Here is a 21597-nt window from a genome sequence, read left to right as displayed (position 1 = left end):
AATACAGAAAGCTGGGGGAAGAAAGAGAAAGGCATGGGGGGGACACATTTGGAGTGATGACTTCCTAAGTCGTCACTATGTGCGATCTTGGACATGGCTGAACACCTGCTTGCTCATGGGAAGCAGGGAATTAAATCCTTGTTTTGCTTTGCTTGTGTGCGCGGTTTTGCTTTTCATATTAAACTTCATCTCAACCCATGAGTTTTACGGCTTTTACCATTCTGAGTCTCTCCCTCGTCCTGCTGGTAGGGGAGTGAGTAAGCAGCTGCATGGGTTTTGGTGGCTGGCTGGGGTTAAAGGATTCCAAATCCCGATCCATGGAGACAGGACTGGAAGCACAATGCAGCCAGCTCCGATGCACAGCGGATCTGGCTGACAATCAGTCCTGATGCAATCTGGTATGCTCTAGGAAACCCATCAGCTGAACAAATATCCTGCCTTTTTGTGTGCGTACAATATACGCAACTTACAGAACTGGTTTGTACTGAAATATAAGAACTCGCAATATTATGTGTGAATATCCAAACACGTCAGTATGGTCCAATTGCCAAAAAATGGCCACAATACAGTTGAGTCCTTGTGTATTTGGATTTCCATCCTCACTGAATGAAACCACGGCCGCTGCAATCCAACGGCCTCATGCGCTTGGACACTCAAACTATAAATACAGGCGCTAAAAGAGGACCAGACCAAGCACATTATTTTAGCAGAGGGCCTGCTCCGTGCCTGGCACCAGATGAGCCTGTCAGGCCGCACAGCCGAGCACCGCCGCAACCGCGACCCCTCAGGGCCGCCCGGGCGGCCGCTCGGAGCACGACGGGCCCCGCGCCGGCCGGCTCCACGGTGACCGCGGGCGGCTGCGGCCCGCCCCCGCGGAAGGAGTAAAGGGTAAAGCGGGCCCAGGCGGCCGGGGCGGGCGGAGCGATGGGAGCCGGGCGGGCTCAGAGCGCCGCAAGAGTCGGGGCGGGGAGGCGGTGGGGGAGCCTGCTAGGGGAAGGGGGGAGCGGCGCGGGCCGGGGCCGGGCGGGGGGAGACGTGGCTCGGGGTGGCGGGGAAAGCGAACAGCGCCCCGCGGCGGGCCCGGCCGTGAGCCCGCGCTGGCGCTCTGTGCCGCCCCGCCCGCCGGCCCCGCCCGCCCGAGCCGCCCCACGGGCGGGCCCCGCGCGGCGGCGGGAGCGCTGCTCCCGGCATGCAGCCGCTGGAGCCTCCCGGCAGCGTGTTGGGCAGAGCGCTGTTCCCTTCTTCCTCTTTCAAATTACCGAGATACCAGTGCCCAGGGGGAAGGGACTGGATTAAACAGAACTTGCAGAGCCAGCAGTGAGAAGCAGCGTTGTTCTCCGCATCCTCTACCTGTCAGAGGCGGTGCGGGAGACGGTCGTGCCCCGGTGCCGGTGGAAATGTAGCATGTGCGGGGGAACAGGCTGGGAAGCGACTCCGGAGTTGTGCTCCCGTTCGCTGGCATCATGTCCTGCGGCTGGGACTTGTGCTGTGCACTGCTCTTGGCCCTGGACTGGATGCAGTTCTTACTTAACATATTTTCCTGCTTTATTAAATGTCTGTCAGATATCACGTGTGCCCTATGATGAACACAATTAATGGCAGTTACCTAGTATTCTGATGGAAGGGCTTTCCTGTTACCCTACATCATGAACATCTGAGAGAGAATTTTTTTTTTTTTGGTTTATAATGATACAACTTGTCTTAAAGTGGCTGCTTTTCTGCATCTGGTTCTTGTCCTTCAATCTGTTCTTAGTTAAATGCTTCTCTGTGTAAAGGCTGCAATGCTTGAAGCTGAAGAGATTCAGCCAGTTTCCAGATAGGTCCTGGTGTTCCTACCTTTTTAAAGGAAAGTTATTTTTTTTGGAAGTTGGTGAAAAGCTTAGATAGAAAAAGTGCAGCTGTAGACTAACCTTGTAAAAATCTTTTAATTAGCTAGTATTCCATTGCAGGATTTTTTTGTTGTTGTTGATTTTTGTTTTCTTTTTTCTTCATATCATTGCTGTTCTGAGCACACTGAGATACCAAAAAAAAAAAGCAAAGGTGGTCTAGGAAAGCTTCTTTACATCCCTCTAAATAACTTTCTTGTACCAACACATTTTTATTTTCTTTTTATTCCCCAAAAGCATATGTCACACATACTTGTTCATTGTTCAACTAGGAAGAAAATAGAAATTGTCAACAGAATATACATGGAAGACAAGTATTGGCGATTTTCAGGTTAAATGAAATAATTTCTTTAAAAGACTTCAGAATTAGGCTTGATTTTTCCATTATGCAGCTTTGTAACTGAATCCATGTGCATTTTGTGAAAAAATGTAACATTTTTAACTACTATGTTTGGGAAATTTCCAGGAGTCTTCCATTTCATTTAATTTCAAAATTACAGATTCTTCTGTTTAACTTGTATGTTGTTACTGAAATAAATTTTCTTCTGGAATTGGTGGTAAATTACTATACACGTGGTATAGTAGTGGGTGGTATCCAGATCCATGAGAATAGTACTTTTAATCATAAAGATTCAAATCACTTCACAGTCACGGTTGGAATTTTATATTGAAAACTTTATAAGTTGACCAATGTGCCACAGATTTCAGCTATTTCTGGAAATCTGTATCCTTATGTTTGCTGTTTAGTTGTTTTGTTTGTTCTCCAGACCTGAGAAATTTATATAGCAGTTGAAATTGTCACAAATCCCAAACTCAAAATCAATATGGTGGGGAATGATTGTTACAGAATAAACTAGGTATGCTCTTAACAAGTCCCACAGTGGCCTCTAATGTTGGAGGAGAACCCGAGTTGTTAAAATAAAGGAAGTTATTTTTCAAAGGCACAATTTTCTGTATTAGTTTGTACATTTAGTGTATTGATATGGCACAGACAGTAGATAGTAAGGAGTTGGTTCGTCAGGCCTTACTGCTGGATGATTTCATGGGAATAGACTGTTGGGGAGTCAGTTCTAATTTCCCTGCTTTGAGCAAGCATGCACGAAACTGCCTTTACAGTAGTTGTGGGAGAACTAGTTATTTTTGTAAAATATGCTGAAAATTGAAAATACCTTTCAAATGTTTCTTGCATTCATTTGTTCTTGTATTCATTTGATTTTCCATTAGGCTAGAAGAAACTTCCCTGTTCCCTACGAAATGTACTTGGTCTTAACCCAAATGCAGAAGCTTTAAGAAGAATTTGTTTCTGACAATATTCATGTTTAGAATTGAATGCTGTTATTCTTAGGCTTCTTATTGAATGTTCATGGCTGGGCTTCGCGAACAAAGATTTGGGAAGGCTCTATCCACATTTGTAACAGGCACGGTGGTGACTTTTGAGGCCAATACGAGACAGACATATCCGATTGCAAAAGGCACAGCAGAAAGACTTCTTAGATGGTGCATTCTGCAATACACGGTTCTTTCTGCGTTGCCTTTTCTCCTCGAGAGTGATCCTGCGTGTGTTCTCAAAGGAGACAGCTGCGTTATAGATGGTGTGTCTCCAGGCCTCCCGATTGGAGGCCAGAATAGACCAGTTATGGTGATCAATATGACCAAGGCTGAGATGTTGTTTCAGGGAGTCCTTGTATCTTTTCTTTGGGGCTCCTCCCTTGTGGCAGCCAGTGGCAAGTTCACCATAAAGCAAGATCTTCGGGAGGCAGTGGTCCTTCATCCTTGAGACGTGCCCTGCCCATCGCAGCTGTGTTCTCAACAACATGGCCTCTATACTTGTGACTGCTGCTTGTTCTAGAACAGATGTATTGGTCACATAATCTGACCAGCGGATGTTTAAGATTGAACAGAGGCAGCGTTGATGGAAGCGTTCTAGGAGACGGAGGTGGTGGCAGTAGATGACCCATGATTCAGATCCATATAAGAGAGTAGACAGCACTATGGCTTTGTAAACACTGATCTTGGTACTTTTCTTCAAGTGTTTATTATGCCATTCTCTTTTGTGGAGTTTTCCAAAAGCACTATATGCCTTTGCTAACCTGTTGTCTATCTCTCCGTCAATCTTACCATCCGAGGAGATGAGGCTACCTGGGTAATTAAACTGCTGGACTGATTTGAGCTCTGATTGGCCAATGGTGATATGGGGATGATGGAAGACTTCCTGAGGTGCAGGTTGATGGAGAACCTCTGTCTTCTTTAAGCTGACTTCCAGCCCAAAGAGCTCAGCAGCATCTGCAAAGCAGGATGTTAAACGCTGCAGAGCTGCTCCTGTGTGGGCAACAAGGGCGGCATCATCAGCATAAAGCAGCTCCCGGACAAGATGGTTTAAGGTCTTAGTGTGGGCCTTCAGTCGCCTTAGGTTGAAAAGGCTTCCGTCAGTACGGTATCGAATGTAAATACCATCCTGATCATTGAGATCTGCTGTGGCCCTTTGGAGCATCATGCTGAAAAAGACTGTGAGTAGGGTAGGAGCGAGAACTCAGCCTTGTTTCACACCATTCTTAATTAAAAAGGGCTCAGAAAGTGTGTTGCCATATCTGACTTGGCCGTGTTGATCCTCATGGAGTGAGATGATCATTTTAAGGAACATGGGGGGACAACCTAAACGTTCCAAGATCTACCACAGACCTTTTCTGCTCACAGTATCAAAAGCCTTGGTGAGGTCGACAAAGGTTACATAGAGACCTTTGTTCTGTTCCCTACACTTCTCTTGCAGTTGTCTGAGAACAAATACCATGTCTGTGGAGCTTCTGTTGGCTCTGAAACCACACTGACTTTCAGGAAGAATTCCTTCTGCTATAGCGGGTATTAGTCTGTTCAAGAGTATTCTTGCCAGGATTTTGCCAACAATGGAGAGCAGAGTAATGCCACGGTAGTTTGAGCAATCTCATTTAATTCCTTTCTTCTTATACAAAGTGATGATGACTGCATCACGAAGGTCAGATGGTAGTTCACCGAGCTCCCAACAGCGCACCACAAACTCGTGAAATTTGGTGTGGAGTGCAAGGCCCCCGTGTTTCCAGACTTCGGGTGGAATTCCATCAATCTCAGCTGCCTTGCTGATTTTCACCTGCTGTATGGCCTTGAGGGTTTCTCCAAAAGAGGGGGCAGTATCCAATTCATACTTTACTGGTTGTTGTGTGATGGACTGAATTGCTGAGTCTTGGACTACACGGCTGGTACTGAAGAGAGTCTGAAAGTGTTCAGACCATCGATTCAGAACGGAGGTTTTATCTGTTAGAAGGGTTTGCCCATCAGCACTGAGTAGAGGGCTTTGTACCTGGTATGTAGGTCTGTATGCTGTTTTCAAGGCCTCATAGAATCCTCTGTGATCACCCGTGTCTGCGCATAATTGAGTTTTTACAGCTAGATCGATCCACCACTTGTTCTGGATGTCACGGAGTTTCTGCTGGAGCTTGCTGCATGCGAGACGAAAGGCTGTTTTTCTTGTGTGACAGGATGGCAGTGCAAGGTGTGCTTGGTGGGCGGTTCTCTTCCTCCTCAACAAGTCCTGGATTTCTTGGTTGTTTTCGTCAAACCAGTCCTTGTTCTTCTTGAGGGAGAACCCTAAGGATTCTTCGGAGGATTGCAGGATGCTGTTTTTAATATGGTGCCAAATTGTTTCAGGAGAGGAATCTGCAGAATCTGTGGAATGGTTTTCAAGCCTAGCTTGAAGGTTTGCCTGGAATCTGTCTCTAACTGTGGCTGATTGGAGATTGTTAACTTGGAGTCTTCTCCTTGGGATATTGCCCCTTTTAGGTTTGAATTTGAGATAGAAGTTGAGTTTACAGCGCACAAACCGATGGTCTGTTTGGCATTCTGCACTGGGCATCTTAATGTTATATATTGTGGTTAAAACTGAATATTCCTTTTTTGTTGTTGTTTTTGCCTAAATTGAGTTCTGGATAATCACAACTAAGAGCACAGGTTCATGGTACTGGAAAGAATCCAGAGACCTAACTAGATAAATGTGCAAATTCATTTAAATTCAAAGGTTATGCTATTCTTTACGGTTAATATAATTTACAAATTCAGTGAGTTTTGAAGCAACTGCACATTTATGCAGTCTACTCAAGACCAAAACATAACAGCAGCTAGTAGATGTTCATAAAGAACACTTAAAATCAATTTATAAAATTAACTTACTTCACATGCATTGAATCTTTAGGCTCAAAGCAACACAGGACTTTCAGTTGTAAAAAGCTAAATATGTTGCTCTCTTAAGTGATTTCCAAAATTGGTGTAATTTAGTACTTTCCTGTACTTGCAATATATATTAATGATTATTAGAAGATGTAGAAACATGAGTAAAACCAAATATTGTAACTTTTATGTTAGAAAAACTGGTACTCTGTCACCTATGTGATGGTACTTGGAACATACTGCATTACATCTAAAGTTTAAGTGCTCTGAAAAGATCTGATTTGTAACAATTACTGACCTTTTTTTTTTTGTATCGCAATTCTTTTTCTTGATGCTTGTATGTATAAAATGGAATAGTGAATAACTTTTCAGAACTGAGGAGTGGCTGATTACTCTCTGTCCTGAACTTGTTGTTAATTTGATTGCTGAGCGAAACTTTGATCTACAACTGTATTTTCTTCAAATTTTTCTTTTATGTTTGAAGAGTCAGATATTTGGTTTAGAAGTACAAGATTGTCCATGAGGGTAAAATTTCTATACTTGAGACACAAAATTAATTTTTAAGACTAGTAATATGAATTTCTTTCCAGTTACAACCAAAATGTGAACTGAGCCTTTGTACATGAGATAGATCCCAATGATGGGATGTAATAATATTAAATTAAAAGAAAAATCGGTTCCATATTGAGTTTATTTTTTTCCCTCCAGTAATAATTCTGTGACAGATTATGTTGCTGAGTGTTGTGGTTTAAGCTTTTTTATTTGGTTTGTGACCTGAAAGCTCATTATGTTGATCTGTTTTTTTCTGCTGCTGAGAACTTCTCTGTATGTTATAGCTCTGATAAGATTACAAAAGTGGATTTTTATTGTTGTTTTTCTTTATTGTGATATATTGGAAAAAAAATCCTGCATATTTCATAGTGATGGGAGCTATTATATGGAACTTGTAATTGCTTTAATTCAAGTTTAGGCATAAAAACCGGTACAAAATGGAGTTGAAGCTAACAAAATCTGCTGTTTTGTATTTGGAACAAGCAAAACATCTAGGCATCAGGACAAAATGACTGACTTAGAAGAAAGAGAACAACAGAGCGTACACGTGTAGTTGCTGAAACTGTTGATTAGGTTAGGATTTGTTGTTTCAATTACACAGCAGTTTTTTCCAGGACCTATGACATTTCCAAACTCACAATAGAGTGCTATTCTTTAATGTCTGTGTGCCAGGGGTTACAGAGAGAGTAGTATGATGGAGGAATAGGGTGAGCAAAACCTGAATACAGAGTATAAATACATTAGTGGAATAGACATGTTACCACTATGGTGGAATAATACCAGGATGAAGCTGTCTTTATTGAAGGATACATGAGAGATCCTTCTGGAACTAGATAGTATTTTTAAATGAAAGCTTAAATACACTGATCTATATTGATTATTTTAACTGAAGACTTAAGTGGGCTTGTCTATTTTGATTCTTCTGTGGCATTCATCACCATCATATCTGTGCATCAGCCTGTACTTGGATAAATTTGTGTGATTTAAATCACCCTACTAAAAGGTCTGCATACTTGTACCCTTACAGTAATCCATGTAATGTAGAAGTTATTGAAATGTACAACTAAAGTGGGAAGTGAGTCAGGCTGCATGGCAGTAGTTAGCTCAGGCCTTGTATCATGAAAGGTTGTAAAAAGGGCACATGTTGAAAAGATCACAAATTCTGATACTGAACAACATCCTGTTCCTCATGATTGTTAGACTAGGTATAACCTTGTCTTCCAGTTAGACCAGTCTTAAACCAAAAGCTTTTGTTCTCAGTTTTATGTTTCATAGGATGAAATAGAATTGGGCTCATTCATGTATTGTGGTATTTTCTATTATGAAAGTCTTCATTTTCAAACTGCATATACCTGAATTCTAATGTGGTGCCATTGATTTATAGAAAAATGCATATCGTGACAGTTATTTCAATGGATTATAGAACTATATATAGTGTAGTTACTGATTTGTGAACAAGATCAAATAGGTAATTTCAAAAAAGTGTAGCAGTTTTGGCAGGGTAGGTGTTTTGCGTATAGCTTGTAATTCCCTTCTTCCTGTTCCCTCACATGCCTTTTTGTAGAAGCACATCAGGGGCCTTTCTATTTCCTTTGTAGATGACTGCTAATGCCTTGTTTTTACAGCTATTTTTCCTATCATACTTCTGCAGGTAATTTTTAAGTACCTAGGTTTGCAAATATATTGTAACCTGGGGCTTTCTGAATTACTTGGTAATTTTCTACAGGCTGTTTGATAAACAGTGTCTTCTAATGTGCAGGCAAGTGTAAGAAAAAGTAAACAGTTTATACACAGAGAGCTATCTAAATAGTATCTGTATGTTGTAGTACCCACGAGAGGCTCATTATAATACCTGGACCTTTTGTGCACCAAATACTTCAGTCCAGATAATGCTGTGCTCCATCTGCCTTAATCTCTGAGCTGCACAATATGAAATTCTTAATGCTTTGACCTGCTATATGCTAGCATTTTTGAGCTTGGATTTTTCTTGTCCATGTTGCCATTTTAAACAACTTTTCAAGGTTGTTGCTTTGAAATTTTTCACTTCTACTGAATTATTCTATTTTATTGGTTTTTTTTCTCTAAACCAAGTGTGACTTACGAATGTCGAAAAGTGTATGAATCTCTAAGGGGTTTTTTCCTACTTTTTTGATTTTTTTTTTGGTTGGTTTTTTTGTTTTTGTTTTTTGTTTCTGTTCTATCTTTAAAGTATTGTGATTGTTGATCTTATTCAGGGTGTCACTGACTGGGCAGAGATCCAGACATATAGGTTGGGAAATTTATTTTTTTCAGAAAACAGTACTTTGCTTGCTTCACTGACATGCATTTAAATCTGCTGTCAACATAAACCAGATACTGCACTATATTTCAGAATTTCACTCCAGAAACACGATGCTCTTAAAATCTGCAGATGTTTCAGAAATTTCTAAGAGCAGAATATTATTTCCAAGAGTAATAGCTATCTAATGTTTTATTTATATGTAAACAAATACTCCAACCAGAATTTTTTTTCTTTTATTTTAAGGATCTTTGTTGTGTCTACCCTTTACCACCCTAAATTCTTTCCCGTGACTGCAGTAAATGCTTATAATTACTTTTTCCCCTTCTTTTCTCCTACGACCACCAAAATGTAAGAAAAGACAACACTGCAGATTTTAATCAAACAGTGTTTATCGGTTGAAGATTATCCTTTCACGTGTAGAGTTACTGGTAGAAGATAATGCTGCAAACTGCCTTTCTGCTGCTTAAGTTCTAGCTCTTTCCCTGTGGCAGTGCAAGACAACTTGAAGCACCTCATACTGAAAGAATGATGGGTAACCTTCCATTTACTGGCAGCTGGATGGTGAACTGTTGTGTCACTGGCATGGCAACTTTGCATGTGCACACGCTTATCCAATGGTAAATGCTTGTCTATGGTTTTTGGAGGGGAAAACTTATGAAACAGACCTGGCAAAAATGTGTGCACCGTTCAGTGAGATACTGGCATGTAGTAACTTACCTTTGTGTTAAAAATATTTTGTTATAAGAAAGGATTCACTAGGTGGAAGCAGCAGTTTGCAGCAATTGCCAGCAGGGGAAAGGCAGCATTTCTTATAATAAAACTTCTGTTATGTAAAATAGTCTTGTACCTTGGCAGCAGTACCTGAATATTCAGCTTGCTTTTCAGAAGTATGACTAATACAATCAAACAACTTGTGTTTCAGTGTACTTTGTAGGTATTTTTCAAGCATGTTCAGTGGTTCAGGGTTAAATAAATAGATGGGAGATAGCATAATACATGGTGAGTTGGAGTGGGATCATCCCATGTGTCATTACTTAGCTGCCCAGTCAGCCGGTATGCTTTTAACTTTCTGATGTAGTCGCAAACAAGGACTGATTGTGTTACTGTATGTCCCTCTGATATATATGACAATTTGAATTGATTTTGCATGTTTGCAGTTACCACAAGTGTGGAAATGATGCATTTGAAATGCTTCAGGTGTGGAAGTATTTAATAAAGAGAAACTAGTATGTTGCAAATAGCCTTTCTTTATTTAACACAATCCATCTTTGAGGGTCAGAAATTAATAATTACCAGTGTATGGAGAGAAAATAATTTATAATTTTTTTTTCCAAATGCATAGTTAGATTTTATCTGGTTATTATTTAGCACAGGATCACAAGAAATATTCAGATTAGCTAAAGGGTAAATGTCAAGTATCAAGACATTCCGTAGAATAGACATTTAAATTCTGATGAAGATTTATAGTTGTTTGGGATATTTTCCTTTCTCATGTGCACACTTATTTTTTTTTCCACTGTGTGTATTGTGAGGCCTTAACAGATAAGTTTATTCTTAATAGTCCTTGTTGAAATTGCTACGTGTTGACGTTACCTCAAATTTGTTTGGGTTTTTTTTCCGTTCATGTTTTTCAGATTATGGCACAGGCTCAGGGCTTGGGGAAGAGATACATTAAAGCCTTTTTAAAAGGTTTCTTTGTTGCCGTTCCTGTCACTGTGACTTTCCTGGACAGAGTTGCCTGCGTGGCAAGAGTGGAAGGAGCATCAATGCAGGTATTGCTGGAAATATCTTTTGTCTCTCAGGAAATTAAAAAGTGACTCTCCACTGACAATAGCAAGGTGGAGAAAATCTTTTTCTCCATTGTTATTAAATGACAACATTGTAGTATGAAATAGTTTAATTTCTACTTTGTTGAACAAATACTTTTGTGATATGAAAGAAAATCTTTTGAGAAGAAAACTTCCCAAAATTCTGTCTCAGTAAAAGGAAGAAGTAGTATGGAGAAGTAGTGATAAAGATATATTGTTTTAATACCTTCCTAGACATTTAGAAATATTTGGAGCAATACCTTTTGTCTCTTGGGATTGATGATTCACAAGGAGGCTTTATTAATTTTTAGTAGCTGCATTATAGTAACTGTAAGACAAAACTATTTTTTGCCATACTTGGTCTTACTAGTGAACATGTATGGCACCATTGCAGTGAAGAATGCTGAAAGTGGCATGAACAATATATAATATTCATATATTAATACATGCTTATCAGGACATAGGTATCAGTTCAGTGTTTTTACTCTGGTTATACTGAATGTTTATACAGTGTAAGCAAATAATTATAAATAGCCTGTGTAACATTTAGACAATAAATACTCATGATACTGAACAGCTACTTTTCCTCTGATTTTGGAACTTGAAAAAGATATGTTTTAATGTAGCCAATTTCTGTATTGTTGCTTTGCATTTTGAGTCATAAGCAGTGCACACTGCTGTGCGTCACCACTGATAACCGTAATATATTTTGTTCCAATCATGCAACATTGCAAATAGCAGAGACTAAGAATTCTGATCTTGGATGTCAAGCCCTCTTTTCTGATTGTCTGGATAAGCTCAGAACCTCGAAGAGAGGCTTCATAGCAATCAAGACCAGCTGCTGGAGTCTGAATTGTGCAGTATTTACACAGACAAAACTTGGGCTAGATCCTGGACTTGACTGATTTGTGTTTAATGCTATAAAGAACGTGGGGATCTAGAGCCACATGAAACATTCAAGATGCAGATGCATATTGGATTTTCTGATTTTGGTTTTACGTTTTTGTTTGTTTGGGTTTTGTTGCTTTTTGCTACTGGTGAGCATGACCTGAACATTTAAATTTTGAGGTGTTGTTTCTTTAGCATGTCACAATGCCTTTCATTGTTTGTTCTTTTCTGTCTGTGATCTAGTGGTCTGTTTGACATCTGTTCTTGCTTGATAGTTTTACCTCAGTAACTGAAAAGAAATGTTTTAGATTTTCCCTCTCCACAAGCTATTGAGCCCTTCTGGTCAACACCTCAGTTCTACATTTTTGTGAAAGTCGAAGTCCCAGTGCTGGGCAGTTGTTTTGTTTAGTTTGGTGTTGTTCTGGAGTGTTGCTTCTCTAGTCGCTTGAAGGGCATATCATTAACTATGGTTTATCCATGGAAGATTTGGAAAACCCTACAGTTATTTACTTAGATTTATTCAATCTGACAAAGAAGGATACGCTCTCTGTAGTGGCTAGGGAAAGCAATATGTATTCACTGGGTGATTAAAATTGAAGCTCTTTCCTTGCCTTGTCTGTTGACTAAACATTACCTCTGTTGATTGAAGTATGGCTAGCTTGAAAACTGACATTTGTAATTTTACTGACATCTCAGTGTCTGTAAAATTCTTTAGTTTTATTCTGGACTGTAGCACTGAAATAGAAGTTTAAAACAGACTTCTATGCATATGGATGTTTTCCAGATTACAAAAAAAAAAATCCTAGTGCTTTTAATAAGATACTGACTTCTTTACCAAGATTTATTAGACATTTAAGCAAGTCTGACAGGGACATAATTATAAGGAATATAACCCTCTTTTGCAGAGTAGCTTAAAAGAGTACTGGTCATCACGTTGCAATTCTGTCTGTTTACTGTGTTCTTTGAGAAGTGATTTATACTGAATGTATCTGAAAGCTAGGGGTATGACGGCGTTTGAAGTTCAGTCAGTTTGTAGTCATCTATCCTTCAATCACATGCTTCCAATGATACCTTATTGTCTGAATTTGAAGATATCACGGTAAGATTTACAAGAATTGTTTGTAATAGACCTCTAAAATGTCTAGCTGGCTTTGTGTACTCATCATTGTGATTCCTGCTGGGCCTGAAATTAAAAGTTCTGTCAAGAAGCAAGAAATAAATCTCCCTGTGTCCCACACACTCTCCTACTCTTGTTCCCTGTTGTGCTCTGTCTCCCCCCTCACTTTCTTTTTGTTTTGATGCCACTTTTTAGTTACTGATGATGGTAATACTTTGATGCCCTAACAAGCATGCTGAATAAAGCTTCTAATGAAAGTACAAATTTTCTGATTTATTCCCAGTCAAGACAGACTTCATGCATTTCATTGTCTCAAGCTGATTCTGTGTTTCTACAGTGCTTTCAGCCATAATTCAGTCATAATTCATTTCAGTCATAATTCTTGTACTGACTTCAGTGTATATGTGTATTAACCCTAGCCTATTGGGAATAACAGTGAACTATTGCATTTTATAATTTTAGCATTTTTAATTGTGTAATTTCCTTATCTATTTCTGAAATTACTGGGTTTTTTTAATCCTCACATTAAGTGGTTTTGTTGCTTAGGATTTTACAGATAGATGTGCTCATCTAGCATTCTGTTAATAATGAGTTTCAAGTGAGTTGTAATCTGTTTACGACATTGAATGTAAGTGACAAAAATAACTGGTAATAAGATTTCTTAATTGCTTGTTGTGGATTTTTTGTGTGACTCCTCTTGTAGTGCTGGCTGTATACTTTAAAATGTTTGTTATTATGTGGCCATATTGATATTGATTTATGTAATTTTTTTATTGAGTTTCATTGCTTGTCTGATATTATGAACTCTTCATACATACTGATGTGGAAAAGGAACTCTCTATGGATATATAAATTTGTAAATTCCTTAAATCGAATGGACTGTTTTGAAGTGAAACGGAGATGGAAGATGACAGCATATGTGCAGCTTAATGTGGAAGTTCTGTTGCAAACAGTTCAATACCAAGGATTACAGCAAGTGGCTTGAGTGGTGCTCTCTGACAAAGCACACTTGTTTCCACAGCAAACATTATTGAATGTTCTATTCCATTATGCATAATAGCAGTTATTATCCTGTGGCAGTTTCTCCTAACTTTATTATTAGGATTACTGTACGTAAGCCTGTAAACTCCTGTGAATATTCTTTATGTTCCCCAAGCTTCAAGTAAATAAGCTGTGACCATTACTAGTGACATAAAAACTAGCAAGTTAATAATTATTTATCGCAAAAGGGCATGTTTTTATCCTCCTGCTTATAGAACCTTATGTCCTATGAGGCTTCATCACATGGCTGGGGATCTCAATTTGCATGCTTTTAGCATTAGATTAGTTAGTGGTTAGAAAGAGTGAATGTTTTGTGGCTTCTGCACCTCAGTTTAAATTAAGACCTCTGTGTCTCATTTGTAGCAGGCCGTTATGCCAAGAACTTGAGCAAAGAAGTCATAATGCTTCAAGCTAGAAGAAGGAAGAGGTCTCTGTATCATTTTGTTTCTTATAAAGAACCCTTGTGAGCCTATTTGTTGACTCTCTTTGAGAAGCTGTATTTTGGTTTTGCTAGATCTGAAACCTTACTAGTAGTAAAAATATCCTGAGGAATAAGTTGTGTTATTTCTATACTTTTGCTGTAGAATCCAATTTTTGTAATTTACAATAGAGAAAGGCTTGCTGAAGCATTTAGATTTTCTTTTTTGTAATAGATAAAAGTAATTGTTGATGTAAAATGAAAGTCTCCTAGTTTTCCTTAAATTTCTTCTAACAAAATTGTATTTTTGTCTGTGCATTTGTCAGGTTGTTTTGTCAGAAAGAAAAACCCAACACTGTCATATTTTTCTCAGACATAACATATAATGAGTTGCATATCCACTCTGTGTATCAAAACCACATTAGCTATTGTTAAAAATGCATTTATAGTGCATTAAGTTAAAAAGATTATGTAATATCTAAATGTATTTCAATTCTAAAGCATTTCCTTTGTTTAAATACAGAAAACAGCTGCAACAACCCAACTAGGGCAATGCTGTACCTACCTGGTGTATTTCTCTGTAAGATGTAGTTCATATAGAATTATTTGAGAGGAAAAGTCTGTGAACAGTCATGTAGATTTTTTCTAAGTATCAACTGTGAAATACATCATCTTTTGAAGCAGTGGTTTTAAAATTTCAATTTGTTTCAACCTTTTGGCCCTTTAAGATAGATACTTTTGAATACTAAGAAGTTTACTCTGTGAGAATATCCTATATGTATGATTCCATCTTTGTAAGATTAGTCTCTGCCCTATACTTAGTACTGTTGTTAGCTTCTGGCCCATATATACCTGCATTTAGCAAAATGAGTATGACTGTGAATTGTTAATGGATTTGTGTGTAGATCATTTGTAGGTAAATAAACGATCCTTTGGTGGAAAATGCTATGAAGGTGGTAAATGATTTTGGAAATCCTGATTAAAACCTGTTAATCAAATATCTTCTACTTAACTTCTGGTTTTCATTTATCTGGTTTTTGCAGTGCTCAGAGTCTAGAAGATAAAATAGTGATCAGTGTTAATATGTTTATAGCTTAGACTTGAACCATATGTCTATGGATGTTAAGGTGATCTGCTTTGATCTGCAGACTTACTTGACTAGAAACTTGCCCATAGTCCACAGCTCAAAATGTAACTAGCCTTGTTTGCTGTTGAAGTAAACATATTGTGTCATATCCCTCCCCCTCCCCCGACACATTTATTCTTTTGACCTATCATATTGCTTACTGTTCATTTGAATTACACCTACTGAGGACCCCAGCACAGTACTTCCTCTTGCACCTTGAAAAGCAATTTTTTCACAAGTCTAATTTGATATAGGTGTTTTTCAACCAATCAGGTTAGCAAAGAAAATATGAAGAAACTGTAGCAAAGAGAAATCTGCACTTCCAATTGCTTCTGAATTAACCGTCTGTATTTAAGAGCAAAGTTTTGCTGAATGAGAATACAATTAAATTTAACATTGTGTAATTACTTGTGTTGAGAACAGTTCATTTCAGTCTCCCAACTGGTTTACTTATCAAAGGTACTATCGATCTGGGGAGGGGCATATCAACAGTGAAAGTCTAGTGGTTCTTGGAAAAGTCCAAGTTAGATATAGATTGTAAGGTGAGCCCTAAAACCCTCTTCTACAAAACAAATGAACGAGCAAACAAAAAACAACCACAAAAAAATTAGCTAATATTGCAGCTCTCATACTGACAAATGAGGGGCTGCCTAATCTCAATACTCTGTTTTATTGCATATGTCACCTAACTCTAGAATCTAAATTAAAGGTCATCTGCTGTCCAACTTGGAGATACTGTAATTGTATTTGAAGAGACTGAAAAAGCTTACTGAGAAATAAGCTATCAGAAGACTTTAGCCTGGAATACTCTTAAATACTTTCTGTCTAGTAAAAAGGAGTATTTTTATTGAAATGAGCTCTGCAAAACTAAATGCAAACAGTACTGTGATGGACTACTTCCTTCCTCTGACATTTCCTAGGGGTTAACTTGGAGCCAGCATTGACCAGATACTCTGGTTTTGTATCACATCCCACAAAATAATTATGTGTGGTTCTACATACCTCCTAATACTCTGTACTCATTAATTACTTGGCTATTTTAATGCTGAGTTTAGTGACCAGTCTTGTTTCTATGTGTGATTCTGTGAGAGTTCAAGCTCCTATTTATCCTGTTACGGAAGGCTCACATTTACTGCCAGTGCATGCTGTAGGTGTAGGATTTGTTTTTTCCCTTTGCAAAGGATGGTGAAATTAGTACTGTTATAAGTATATATTTAATTTTTAGTGCATTATGCTTGTATAAGCAGTAAGATGCCAGCAAAAAAATTGTTGCTTTTTTTCTTTCTGGGAATTAGTGTTTTTAGTTCTCCTTTGATTTTAATATTAAATGATAAGCACTAAAGGCAATCTCTTCTTTTCATCAGGCTTCCTGTAAGTATTTATCCTTTGTAATTCAATTTACATGCAGTAGTGCACTGAAAGATATGAAGTACAGTTTGTCAGAAATTAATTATATTTAACATGTCATTTAATAAAGAAATATATTTCTCATAATACAACAGATTCCTGGCCTCTTATAGGAAATGGGCATGTTTTTACTGATTTTAATGGATTTTACCTGTTGGTGGAAAGAGAGGTGGAAAATCCATAAAGGAAATGTAGATCTAAAGATGATCGGGGTTTTTTTGTCCCACTCTCTCAGCCTTCTTTGAATCCTGGGGGAAGACAAGCATCTGATGTAGTACTCTTAAACCACTGGAGCATTCGAAATTATGACGTACAACGAGGGGACATTGTGTCATTGGTGTAAGTAATTTTGCATACATTTCAAAACGTGCTTATATAGATGTTGAACCATTAATATTTAATCTAGAATCATGTAAGTATATATACGAGCAAGGAACATAAAATTTTTGATAACACGTTATTGTTATTCCTGTCATCCATTTTCAAAACTCAAATGTTCAAAGAATGCATTACCAAGTTTTATTAGAAAGGAATACTGTGCAAGATATTATGTGATACAGCATATATGTATACCAAAACTGCCAAGAACAAAGAGTTGTGAGATAAAGAGAGAAAACAGATAAAACATTGTGGCTTAATGGAGTATTCCTTTAAAGTTGTTTGGTATACCCTCATATTTTTGAGAAATATAGTCTTTCCTTATCAACTCATATTTTTTTTTTCCTGGAGAAATATGTCTACTGAATAAAATTTTAGATAAGATCACAAGAATTCAACCACCTCCTTAATGGAAAGATGGAGCAAAAAAACCAATTTTGCATTTACAATGGGGAGGTCTGTGTATCAAGTCAAAAGGTGGCAGTGTTTCACTGTTGAAAATATTCAAGACTAACAGAGGACAGAAACTCCATTTCAGCCTTAATATAATATAGAAATAGAATGTCAAAGTGTGTATAACCAACACAGTGATATAATACATGCTCGTACTACATGGTTGGATAGTTTAGGCTTAAGGTTTTAGTTTTCTAAGTGAAATGCATATTGTGTAGATTTTAACAGAAATGTCTTTGGAAGCTATATTATCTGGCTTCCTTTTTGTCATATATCTCTTTTAATTTTCCCATTTTTTTGCCTATGTCTTCAGTGTAGTGGTAATTTGTAAGACAATTTTCGCTACCAGCTCTTAAAGCCAACCTTCTCACATATTCTTCTTCTGTTAGACACTTAAAATTTACATTGTGATCTGTCTTCTTGTCTGTAATGTAACATTTTTTGTAAATGATCCAGCTACAGATATGAATTAATTCAGGTTTGCAACAACAATATTGCAAAAGGACTCTGATTTCAGGTCATTTAATGATTGCTTGTAACATCTCATTCTGCCTGTGTGGGCATCCCTCTGCCCAAGTCATGCTCTGGTGATTGTTTAAAACAGTCAATGTAACTGATTAGTAATTAATAGACTGAACAGAAAATGAGCATGTTGTCTGATCAGAAAACAGAATTAGCAGTTTCATTCTTGTTATACTTTTTGATTGTTTGTGATTTCACCTGAGATGTCTGCATTGACTGCTTTCACTTTGCTGTATGTTTGAGCATGATAACTGGTCTTTTAGATGCTGTGGTTTTTTTTGTATATTTGGAAAATTTTGCCTTATCTCTAAGGCAATCGTAAAGTTTATGTACACTCGTATGGAAGAAATCACATTGCATTTATGCCCTGTACTGAAGTTTTTCTTAGTCTTTGGGAAGTGCATTGAATAATCAGATTAGAGAATTCAAAAAGGACTTTAAGATCAATACAAAGTTAAACAATGTAAATATAATCTATTGAATAGTTCTGGTATGAAAACATTGAAGGATATTTTATATATCAGTAACAACTTTTAAGTTAAGTAATTCATGATATGGGTTTGTTAGAATCATCTTTGGCCTAATATTGTATTTTAAAGTTTTTAATTATGTTTTGTTGTAAAGGCTTGCAGGATATAGTAGCTGAATGTGATTTTGTACTCGTGAGTTTTTTAGACTTAATTTTGGTAAATGAGGCTTTTATTGTGTAAACAGGTTAGTACTTTTATCCTTTTCATTTTAATTATTTACCTATGATTACTATAACTCACTGGTGAATAGATATCCTACGTATATGCATGAATTTTACTTGGTCATCCTCAGAGGAATTGGCTGATTTAGCTAAGGCATGAACAGGGAAGGCCGGTCTCCCACCAGCTGCTGCTTTTTCTGTTCCTTCAGAAATCCATTTGAGAAAGTGTTGATGTGACTGAGATAGGCAGATAGATATGTAAACCTTCTTTTGTGTCCTTCTTGGCTACTTTACATTTGTCCACTCTCTCCTCTTTGCCAAGTTATAGTAGAAAATGACTAGGAGGTTATGGAAGGGCAGTCTCTTGCAGAACAAGAGCTGAAGTGAAATATTCATTCATGGCAGCTTGACCAGGGCCATCCAAACCGATCGCTTTCTTTGCACCATGAGGGATACTGTGTCATTCTGGATGGCTGCTGTTTCTATCACAATTCTTAAAAGGGATTGTTGAGATCCCAACTGGCAAAGTCCAGCATAAGTAGGAGGCCAGCAGCCAACACTTGGAGCAAATAGATGAGTTAGCGTTGATGGTCCTGAACGACTCAAGAGAGAATCAGTGAGCCAGTGGTTATGGATTCTGATACTGCTTGCAGATCTAAAAGTTTTTCCTCTCTCATCCAACTAGTTCTTGATAAACATATATTTTTGTTATTTTCTGACTTTTATTGCAGATGAACACCCTGTCCCCAAGTTCTTGGTGGTGTTTATGCCTAGTTAAGGTACTAAGTGAAGATTGCGAGTCTCTGTAATCCCTGTCTCTGTGTCTGATGTAGATGAAACCATGTATCACAACCACAGCTGTGAAATTAGCCACTCTGTGTGCAAGCATGTGCATTTATCTGGTTTTGGACATCATATTTAGAATGGCATTAGTCCTTAAAACTATAAAATTAGAGTCAGATAAAAATAATGGAGAGATAAGTTCGTAGCAAAAAATTATTTGTGTAATCACGGTTTAGTGTTTTACAAATAGTTAAATCTTAGCCTAGAGGCAAGAAGTTTTTTTTTTTCTCTGAACTTCAACTCATCCTTATTGATACCAGAATTAAAAGAGCTCAATGTTACATGTTTTAACTTTTGAACTCATAATTTTAAGTTGATTCAAAACTAAGAGAAATACATATCATTCTTGATCAGTTGCTTGAGCTTAATTTAGGTATTGCTATATTACTTGGGCTTATACAACTAAAAATCAAAACAGGAATAATTATTTAATAAATTAAGTAATTTCTCTTATTACACGTTCCAGAACACTATCTTTGCATCTCTTAAAAAGATTTAAAAAAACACAACTGTATGGTTTTTTGGTTTGTTTTGGAAATGCATTTATTTAACTTGGAAAAGAAAACAGCCATGTGGCACGAGGTCATCTTTCAAAGATAAATGGATGCACATTTTTCAATAACTTTTGTATTGAAACAGGCATTGTGTTTTGTGAGAGCTCTGCTGAGGTAGATATGAGCAGTTATGTAGAACTTTGTCAGATATGAGTGCCAACAGCATTGTAGCTGTAGCACTGTGCATCACATTGTAGACTGTACAGGTCATGCAGTTCCTCGGGAATATGTGCTGCAATGGCAATTCCCGGTACTTGTGGAGATAATGCTCTTCTATTGTGGATTAATGGACATTTTTACCAATTTACCTGTATGTAATTTGGTTTCTACTGTGCAGAAATGTGGGCATTGTTATAAAAAGATGCTGCTGAAGAGTGATTTCTAGGTCTAGAATTCATTTTGGTTGTCTTTATGGAAAACCCCATGTCCTGATTGTAAAATCATGCCCTCTTTTTATTCCAAATTTTTTTTTTCTTAATATAGAAAAAAGTTGGTACAACATGTAGAATGTTGCATATCAGCATGTGTATGTAGAATGGGTATTTTATTGATGTGACAAAATTTGAGTAAGTTTTTGAATTGAAGACACAGCAGTATTAATTTCGACCTTTAATATGTTTTCTTAAATAAATAGAAGTTTGGAAATTGTCTTGTTCCTTAATTGGTTAATAGGTTTTTAACAAAGGAATTAACAATGGCTGCAGTATAAATTATGTTGTTAGATTTTCGAGTGATGAAATTTCAGGGTTGTAAATATTCCCAGATGCAAATTTTAACATGGAGATTAAAAATTAGAGGTTAATTTAGAGTTTGAGTTTTGTCTGTAATAGAGAGAACACCTTCTCCAAGGTATGACTGAGAGCAGGAACCTACTTGCTGGGTAAGTTCCAGGTGTCCCTGCATTTCTAATGTAGATTGCTAATGTAGAATGTGTTGTCCTGTGTCAAATAAAAATAGCTATGGTAATTTAATCTGGAAAAAAAATGACAGCCAGTGGTGTTTGTTCTGTACATTCTGAGTGGTAACATGCTTTTAGAGGTTTGAACTATAATAGCTAAATGAAAATGGGCAGTATGTTTAAAAACAAGGAAATAAATGTTGTATATTTTGTCAGCTTCCTGTGAGTTCTCACATAGAAGTGTAATTCCTTTAAGTACAAATCCAACTTTATAGAAATTTCCTTGACATTAAAAAAAAAAAAAAGCATACTTTCTATCTCCTATCCTTATTATCCTTATGAGGGATATAAAGTGGTTTCTGTCAGTGCTTCCTCTGACTGTAAGATTATGCTCAGACCTTTCAGTAAACTCCCTTACTTTGGATAAACTGCTAAGCATTTTTGTGTAAGGCTATGTGTGTTTGATCTTTGAAAAATCCAGTGCAGATCAGCATTCTGGAGGAAGAATCGGAGTACTGCATGTGAGGTTGTTTCTGTGAC

General features: G+C 37.6%; 1 protein-coding gene across 1 annotated transcript in view; it reads left to right on the top strand.

Annotated features, from left to right (window-relative positions):
* Window positions 1-838: 838 nt before the first annotated feature.
* IMMP2L (inner mitochondrial membrane peptidase subunit 2) overlaps window positions 839-21597 on the top strand; it is a 422309-nt gene continuing 401550 nt past the window's right edge. Inside the window, exons 1-3 of the mRNA XM_018080576.2 lie at window positions 839-888; window positions 10548-10685; window positions 16954-17057. Of these exons, the coding sequence (XP_017936065.1) occupies window positions 10551-10685; window positions 16954-17057 (239 nt within the window). The 5' untranslated portion in view covers window positions 839-888; window positions 10548-10550. The remainder of the gene's footprint in view (window positions 889-10547; window positions 10686-16953; window positions 17058-21597) is intronic.

This window comes from Manacus vitellinus, unplaced genomic scaffold, assembly GCF_001715985.3.
Source record: "Manacus vitellinus isolate BGI_N305 unplaced genomic scaffold, ASM171598v3 scaffold_5_pilon, whole genome shotgun sequence".
Taxonomy (NCBI): Eukaryota; Metazoa; Chordata; class Aves; order Passeriformes; family Pipridae; genus Manacus; species Manacus vitellinus.
The sequence above is the reverse complement of the archived record's forward strand: the minus strand, read 5'-3'. Positions and strand labels throughout refer to the sequence as shown.